The sequence below is a fragment of the Triturus cristatus genome, chromosome 3_2 (genome assembly GCF_964204655.1).
Source record: "Triturus cristatus chromosome 3_2, aTriCri1.1, whole genome shotgun sequence".
Lineage (NCBI taxonomy): Eukaryota > Metazoa > Chordata > Amphibia > Caudata > Salamandridae > Triturus > Triturus cristatus.
The window spans coordinates 1,178,339,324-1,178,348,902 of record NC_140584.1 but is presented as its reverse complement, the minus strand read 5'-3'; the positions used below and the strand labels follow the sequence as shown (position 1 = coordinate 1,178,348,902).

General features: G+C 46.3%; 1 protein-coding gene across 1 annotated transcript in view; it reads left to right on the top strand.

Moving 5' to 3' along the window:
• The first annotated feature begins 9,138 nt into the window (after positions 1–9,138).
• LOC146859386 (indian hedgehog protein-like) overlaps positions 9,139–9,579 on the top strand; it is a 36,345-nt gene continuing 35,904 nt past the window's right edge. Inside the window, exon 1 of the mRNA XM_085650064.1 lies at positions 9,139–9,565. Within this exon, the coding sequence (XP_085506190.1) occupies positions 9,499–9,565 (67 nt within the window). The 5' untranslated portion in view covers positions 9,139–9,498. The remainder of the gene's footprint in view (positions 9,566–9,579) is intronic.

Sequence of the window (9,579 nt, the reverse complement as noted above, 5' to 3'; positions counted from 1 at the left end):
AATGAGTAACCAGAATGATTTTGTTTGTAAATAATGTAACATTGAAAAGGTTTCAATTCCGAAATTTTAACACTGGACTGATGTCGTGGGAGGCTCTGTGTGGGGGTAACTCTGTGTGTAGAATGCTCTATGTGAGTGGTGGGGGTAACTCTGTGTGTAGGTTGCTCTATGTGAGTGGCTCTGTGTGTGTAGGTGGCTCTGTGTGTGTGGTTCTGTATGTGTGGGTGGCTCTGTGTGTGGGTGCAAATGCAATAGGTCTTGCATTGGAGGGTGATTAAGCTAGTGACATTGTAAATACCAATGCTGTTTCTTTAAATGTTTTAAAAACAAAAACATACAAGAATGTCATGAGCAATGCCAATAGCTCTAACTTTAACAATGCCGAGACCGTTGCATTGTAAATGCTTGTTTTTCTTTTTTTGGATCCATTTCAAAAGGGAACAAATAAACGAAAGAAGGAAAGACAGGGTAATACCAGTTTCTTGAAGTCACGTCAGTAAGTGAGTAAGTAAGTGAGGTGGAGCGAGACAGAAAGAGAGGGACGAAGAGGAAGAAGGGGGGCAGCTGGCAGTGGCAGAGCAAAAGTGGACACTGTCATAGTCTTCTCTGGGCCAGAAAGAAAAGACAGATCCATGTCCTTCTCTGCTCACCCCGCCCCTCCCCGAACGCCAAGCTTTATATAGTCCTTGATGATTTCTGGCGTCCTGGGATGCATGTTTAAAATGAAAAAGTAGGGGAACGGACCCTAATAAATTAAAGAAGTAGGGGCACGCCGTGCCCCGCCGTTCCCGCCCACTTCGACCACTGACTTTGATTGAATAAAATGGATTTAAAACCACCGGACAGTGGGCCTGAATTTCTTGTGTTCCCAGGAGTTTTCAGGCAACAATAAAAATGTCAAACTGACTGGTGAATGATGTTTCTTGAGGAGCAAGGTCCGCATTTACTTAAGGAGCAGATTTCACTCATTATTAAGGATGGCAGAGGGTTTCCTGTCGAGGTACACCGAGGCTCCGAATGCGCACATGTAGGAGATGTCTTGGTGGCTGGAACCCACTGCTTTATATTAAAAGTCGTGTCTATGCAATCCTAATGTTGTGTGTTAACTTACCAACAAAAAAAATGTATTGCAGAGGGTTAATGTGCCGGTTCTTACTCATCTCCGAAAGCACGCATTTATGGGACATATTAAACAGAAAGAAAAAAAAAAGGATGGCAGGTTGCAGCATTAGTCAATATCCCTTTTCACATGTGTGCACTGAAACAATCAAAATGTAACATATAAGCAAGCAAACTGGCACCTTGGCAGCTATGCAGTTGTCAGTGCATCAAAGCAGGGCACGAGTCGGGGGGGTACACGCAGATGGACGGCATCCACCCACTTTTTTCACAGGGTGAACACCGTCCACCCTGCCAAGAATTTTGGCCCCACTGAAAAAGATGCTGAATTCGTCCTGGTGTAATTTATAAACACCAGGACACTTTCAGCAGTGCCTGCACGTTCAAGGCCGACTGGCCATAGAGGGCACCGGACATTTCCCTAGTGGGCCGCAGGGTGGGGGCTGGTTTTGGCCGTTTTTGTTACAGGGCCGTTTTTGCAGCAGAGCTGCAAAATCGGCCCCGGTAGCAAAATTGTCCGAAACCAGAGGCCGAGCACTTTGCCAGGGCCGGTTTTGGTTCCCAGTCCGGTCCGGTGCACATTGCCTGCTTTCCATCTGCAACAAGCAACAACATGCAGGTGGGGACGGGACTTTCTTATTTCAGACTCCTGCTGGGCCCATAACAAAGGCCGAATTTGAGGGGTCATCAGGCCTCCTTTTGTTCGAATCTCTTGACTGGGAGGAGTCAGGAGCCTCACACCTAGATGCAAATGAAGCGGAGGGGAAACAAAGGTTCACACAGACGCGGTCGGTAGTAGGAGTAACTTCAGGGCGGTGACGTGGGGAGGGGGAGGGGCAGGGTGGGGGGTAGTAAACTATGGATTCCGGAGGTTTACAGGTAAGTTAACATTTAAATTAATAAAACGAATTTCGTTGCGTGCACTGCATCGCATTTGGGGATGCAGTGCACGCAACGAAATTCGTTTTATTAATTTATATGTTAACTTACCTGTAAACCTCCGTAATCCATAGTTTACTACCCCCACCCTGCCCCTTCCCCTCCCCACGTCACCGCCCTGCAGTTACTCCTACTACCGACCGCGGCTGGGTTCACACCTTGTTAGCGCTTCACACATACTTAAGAGAGGCAGCTTTTCACTTTGTTCAGTCCCTGTTTAGGAGATATGCATGGCTGTAAGAATATCATATGTGTTGGTCTTTCCCAGTATTAACACAAAGCAAATTGCATTTATAGAGAGCTTACTTCCTCTGAGAAGGCATTGAAATAATGTAAGTACCACTTTTTTTCTTGTATAGCCCTACTCATTCCAATGCAGGGTGTCAGAGCACTTTACATCAACACATGCATATTACATGTACCATAAATTATATAAGTTTGTAAATGAATGTACAGGATGTTACATAAAACTGGGGAATTGCAAGGTGTAGTAGCCACATATCATCTTCCATTGCTCACTGTACTATTATCCTCGCAATGCGCTCAAACGTACACATGATAGAACTGCTAAACATATATGTGAGGGCTTTAGATGTGATGTCACTTCTTGTGATGCCACTTCCTGTAAAGTCGTGGCTTGTGATGCCACTTTCTATGATGTCAATTCCTGTGAAGCCATGTGTAATGCCGTGCGCCGTAATGTCGCACGCTGTGATGTCACTTGCATACTGCCAAACTAGGTCAGTCCCCCACTTCTTTTTTAGGTCTCGGCCTGACGTAAGCAGCGCATGCGTTGCTCTCGTCATACAAAGCTGCTTGGAATGGATACGATTCCAGAAGCCTCGTCCCAGCTCCGCCTTCAGCTTTCATTCATGCGCGTCGTTTGGCGTCACAAATTATGCCAAAAGCAGTGCAATGATTGCACTGAAGGCATGTCAATCCTTCCTTGTTGCCACCCTGTCTCTTTTTAGGCACACCCACCTGGACTGGATCTTTTACCCGCGGTGTTACACTATTGCCTTTAATTACTGGGGAAGCACTATTTTTTTCCCCTTCCGTCTGTCTATCTCAGAGACACGTTGCTTAAATGTTGCTGTATACCAGGATACTAATCTCTCGCCCCGTTTCCCCTTCTTGCGATGTCGCCTCTTTTCCTTTCAGTTACTGTCACGCTGTAATGTCGTCTGTCCCCCTTCCCTCCACATCAGTCCCACAAACAGTTATTTTATTAACGTGTGGCATGCATTTTTTTTTCTTTAAGGTTCCGTGCTCTCTGAGGCATTTTCTGTTGCGGACCAGACCAAGAGTTGGTTGCCGTGTCAATGATGTGGCTGCAAATGTACATGGCGCTAGTGCACATAAAGGTACCATTGTGGGGCTTGTTTGTGTTTACTCCAGAGCCGCGTCATTCACCGTAAACCCCAGACAAGGCACAGTTGTGCTCGGTGAAAGAATAGCCACCAACCCGATCTCCTGCCCCTCCCTTTTTTGGCCTCGTTGTGCTTTCACTTCCGCTCTTTTCTTTTAGAGCTGCTGCCCTGGGGCAGTGACACAGATGTCCCTCGGAGACAGAGGTGTGGTTTCATCTTCAGAGCCTGTCTCTCTCTATCTACCTCTCTACCCCTCTCTACTATTCACTCTCTACTACTCATTCTCTACTACTCACTCTCTACTGCACTCTAGTAATCACTCTCTACTACGCTCTACTACTCACTCTCTACTACTCTCTACTACTCACTCTCTACTACTCAGTCTCTCTCTGCTACTCTCGCTCTCCTACTCACTCTCTGCTACTCTTTACTACTCACTCTCTACTACTCTCTACTCACTCTCTACTGCTCAATACTTACTCATACTCTACTTACTCACTCCCTACTGCTCTCTACTACTCATTCTCTACTACTCTCTATTCTCTACTCACTCTCTACTACTTACTACTCACTATCTGCTACTCTACTACTCACTCTCTATTACTCTATACTATTCACTCTCTACTACTCCTCTCTACTACTCACTCTCTACTACTCACTCTCTATTACTCACTCTCTACTACTCTCTACTATTCACTCTAATACTCACTCTCTACTACTCTCTCTCTACTACTCTCTACTCACTATCTACTACTCACTCTCTACTACTCTCTGCTCCTCTCTACTCCTCTCTACTATTCAATCTGTACTACTCTCTACTACTCACTCTCTACTACTCACTCTCTACTACTCACTCTCTACTACTCTCTCTCTACTACTCTCTACTCACTATCTACTACTCACTCTCTACTACTCTCTGCTCCTCTCTACTACTCTCTGCTCCTCTCTACTCCTCTCTACTATTCAATCTCTACTACTCTCTACTACTCACTCTCTACTACTCACTCTCTACTACTCACTCTCTACTACTCTCTTCTACTCACTCTCTACTACTCTCTACTTACTCATACTCTCTACTTACTCACTCTCTACTAACTCACTCTCTACTAACTCACTCTCTACTACTCACTCTCTACTACTCACTCTCTACTACTCACTCTCCTCTCTACTACTCACTCTCTACTCCACTCTCTTCTCCACTCTCTACTACTCACTCTCTACTCTCTACCTCTCTCTCTACTACTCTCTACCTCTACACCTCTACCTCTCTCTACACACACACATATGTGTGTATATATATATTCACTGAAAAAACCATAGGTTTCAGGGGCGTTATAGTTAGGAATTGGCATTTAAAAAACCTTAGAAATTCACTGAAAAAAACATCGGTTTCAGGGGCGTTATAGTTAGCTGGACATTTCCCTCATACAAAACCATTGAAATTACCCCGTTATAGTTAGTTCAGCTAACTATAACTCGCGCCCCCGCAATGCACTGCTGATGACATCACGTATTACATCACTCATGACATGGTCAGTGACATCACTGATGACATCACTGATGACGTCATCCAGTGAGTGTGTGTTTCTGTAAATTTTAAATATGTTTAGTATATATATATATATATATATAGGGAAAAACCTATGGAAGAATTAGTGGGTGTATAAGTGTGTGAATGGATGATTTAGTAGGTGCGTGACTGACTCTATAAGCGAGTCATTAAATGTATCTTACTGCAGACTAGTGACTAAACTGTGAATGTCTGTATCTGTCTGTCTGTTGGTGTATAAGCGGCTGCATGATTTTGTGAATAGCTATATGAATGGCTCTATGGGTTATTGATTGGTTGTCTGAGTATCTGTATGGGTGCCTGAGTGTTTATGTGGGTGGGCTGTGTGTGACTGTGCATACATGTGTACGTGGGTGATTCTATGGGTGCATGGTTTTAAGAGTGCATCTGTGATGGACTGTATGGTTGGGTGAGTGTATGTATGGGTGTGTTAGTGATTGAATGTATATCTCAGTGGTACATGTGTGAGTAACTACATATGTGAAAGGCAGTATATATGTGTGTAAGCGTATATAAGTGGGTATATGTGAGAGTGTGTGATTGTGAGAGTGGCTGTATGGATGAGTGTGTGCTTGTATCAGTGATTGTATAAGAGCGTAAGAATGTGGTACTATTTTTATGAGTAAGTGAACTTGTGTGTGTATAACTGCATAGGTGAGTAAATGGGAGTGTGATTAATTATTTGCAGGACTGACTAGGTGTGAGAGTACCTCTATGGATGATTGGTGGTGTGTGAGTGTCTATGTAGGTGTATAAATACATATGATAGCCCTGTACTGAGTGACTGTAAGTATGAGTGATTGTACAGGTGAGCGAGTGGATGTGTGTGTAAATCTAAGAGTCAATGAGTGGATATGTAGTTATTGGTATTGGAGTATCTATGGTTTTGAGAAAGGACGTCTGAAATTTTGATTGAGTATATCAAAGGGTGTAAGAAGATGCACTAATTTATCACATGGATGACGTCATCAGTGATGTCATTTCAGATGTCTTCAGTGATGTCACTGACCATGTCATGAGTGATGTAATATCCCTCCACGGCCCCGCCGGCTCCCCGCGGCCTGCGGGAGCCGGCATTGCTTTTCCACATGGGGAGCAGCTAACATGCTGCTCCCTGTGTGGAAAAGCAATCGTCCTGCTCTCTCTTCCAAATACCAAAGCAGTTTGCTATGGCAGGATGGGAGCCCCAAGGCTCCCACCCTGCCATAGCAAACAGCAGTGTCCCGGGGGTGGGCACCCCTGGACACTGCAGGAGCCGGCCCTGGGGGAGGGGGCGATCCCCAGGGCCATCTTTGGCTCCCAGGAGGGGGGCCGAGCTGCCCCCTCCCACTTAATTTTAAGCCCCGGGGGGTGGTGGTCCCCGGGGCGTGGGGGTCCGTAACGGACCCCCTATTTTAAATAATTTGAGCCCCGTGGAGGTGGCGGTCCCTGGGGCGTGTAGGGGGCTTGAGCCCCCCCACACAGGTCTTTTTTTTTTTTAAACAAGCCCCGGGGGGTGGCGGTCCCCGGGGCTGCAGGGGGGCCATGAGCCCCCCGCATACATTCAAATAAAGGTGGCGGTCCCCGGGGCAGTGTGGGGGGGATTGGGACCCCCCCCACACTTTTTTTTTCAATTATGCCCCCGGGATTTGGCCCCCGGGGGGCAAATTAGAATATTCAGCGCGGTGAATTATTTTTTTGTTTTTCGGCCGAAATTCACGCTGGGTGCGCGAATCTCGCCGATTTCTTTTTTTTTTTTAATTCTTTTTTTGGCCCTGGGGGTCCTTGTGGGACCCCCTGAGCATGCCTAGGGGGTCAGGGTGTTTCTACCCTGCCCCCTTGTCACGTTTTGCACCTTTGTTTTTGTGCTTTCTTGTGCCTCGGTTCTACCAAGGCACAAGATGGCTGCCAACACTTCCTGATTCAGAGTGTTGGCAGCCAATTAGCATTCAGCTCGTGCACGGGAGGGTTCGGGGAGGGTGCGGGGAGGATCCGCAGATCCTTCCCGGCCATAGATATCACTAACTTTTAACTCTAATTTTTTCAGGAACTACTGAACGGATTTACACCATTTAAGCAAAAGGCATGAGTCTGAACTGAGGACTACCTCTTTGCCAAATTTGGTGTAATTGCGTTCAGCAGTTCGGGCTGTAGCTGCGACAACAGGTCCTATGGGAAATTGCATGGGGAAAATGCGTTTTGGGACCCCCCTTTTTTCTCGGCCCCCGCTTGACTAATCACCACAAAACTTTCAGGGTAGGAGCAGAGCGGAGCTGGCCAAAAGTTTGGAAAATTTCGCAAAGATTCATCAACCGGCGCCAAAGATATTCCCAATAGAATGTTGCGGATTTCCTATGGAAAATAGGTCCTAACTAAAACTATCTACTGGCGACCGCCAGTAGATAATATATATATACACACGCATTTATATATATGTATGCGTATATATATATATATTATCTACTGGCGGTCGCCAGCAGATAGTTATAGTTAGGACCGTGTTTCCATAGGAAATCCGCAACATTCTATTTGGAATAACTTTGGCGCCGATTGACGAATCCTCGCGAAATTTTCAAAATATGTGGGGCGCTCCGCTCCGCTCGTACCCTGAAAGTCTCGGGGGGATTCGTCAAGTGGGGGTTGAGAAAAAAGGGGGTCCCAAAACGTGTTTTTCCCATAGGGACCTTTAGTCCAAGCTACAGCCCAAACGGCTGAACAGAATTACTTTAAATTTGACGAAGAGGTAGTCCTCAGGTCAGGGATGTGCCTTTTGCATATCTGGAGTCAATCTGTTCATTAGTTCCTGAGAAAATTTCAGTTAAAAGTATATACATATCTATAGGCGCGCACCGTGCGCGCACGCTAACGTGCGCAAGCGTAATTCTGATTGGTTGTTACATGTCAGTCAACGTTCGAATTGGTCAAAATCAGGAAGTGTCGGCCGCCATTTTGTTTGATTTCAGTGCGAGAGTGGAAAAGGAAGGTGGCGAACGTGAAAAGGGGGCAGGGTTGACAGTTCCTGACCCCCTAGCCTTGGTCAGGGGGTCACAGGAGGACCCCGAAGGGCCCAAAAAAAGTTTTAATTTTTTTTTAAAAATCGCGGAGTGCGCGCACCGTGCGCGCACCGTGCGCGCACGGCACGAACTGCGTAACGTGGGCGCGCGGTGCGCGAAGCGCACCTTGCGCGCACAGTGCGCGCACGGTGAAAAACCTTAAAAAAAATATATTAATAAATACATAACTTAGCATTTAAAAAAACTTACAAATTCACTGAAAAAACCATAGGTTTCACACACGTTATAGTTAGGAATTAGCATTTAAAAAACCTTGCAAATTCACTTAAAAAACCATAGGTTTCACACATGTTATAGTTAGCTGGACATTTCACTCGTACAAAACCAATGAAATTCCCCCGTTATAGTTAGTAAAGGGAACTATAACTCACGCGACCGCAATCCAGTGCTGATGACGTCAGATATTACAGCACTGATGACATATGTGTCTTTCTGTAAAATAAATATTTATTAAATAAGTATAGCTAAAGGTTAAAGGAAGGAAAAATGGGTACACAAGTGTCTAAATACAGTGATGTAATATCTGACGTCATCAGCACGGGATTGCGGTCGCGTGAGTTATAGTTCCCTTTACTAACTATAACGGGGGAATTTCATTGGTTTTGTACGAGTGAAATGTCCAGCTAACTATAACATGTGTGAAACCTATGGTTTTTTAAGTGAATTTGCAAGGTTTTTTAAATACTAATTCCTAACTATAACGTGTGTGAAACCTATGTTTTTTTCAGTGAATATATATATATATATATACACACACACACACACACACATCTGCATATCTATATAAATACAAATATAAATGCATGCATACATGCAAGCATGTTATGTACATGAAAGTTTGAAAAACACTAATAAAAGCAAACCTAAATGCCTAGTGGGAGAATCCCGGCCGCTTGTAAGCGCTGAAGGCGGGGGGAGAGGCGGAGGCAGGAAGCATGCACTTAATTACAAACATAATTGCTTGAACTTAAACGAGGGCGAGACCTATTGCATTTTCAATGCCCCGCATCCAACCCACAACCCTCCTAGGCAGCTCGTCCCGGGGAGCCTGGCGGCAAGTCCTGGGGTCGTTTACACACAGCAGACCGCGTGCTGGCACTTGGACTCTCGTTCTGTGGGAGACTACAAGTCCCAGCATGCTCGGTTCTGGTCGGTAGACACAGCAGGGCTGTCTGAGCGCCACCGTCACAAGATGTGCCCAAGGGCAGCTGAGGGCTGGGATATTCGGGGACTGCGCCAGTTCGTGTTTCCAGATTGCTGCACTCGAAGTTTACCACCAGGCACTGAAAGTGAAAGCCTGTGCCAGGCGGCAGTGGGCGGGGTGGCCCTGCCTGACCTGCCCAGCGGTGGCCAAAGCAGCACCACTCCGCCCCCCGAGGCAGAGCCCATTGCATGAGCGGCGGAGGCACGGCGGTCCAGGGCCACCATCCTTCCCGGACCCGACTCCATGGGCGCGGAGGCCAAGCAAGAGGGCTTAGTCCAGGTGCCCGACGACCCCCTCGGACAGAAGGCAGGTGCGTGTGGGCCC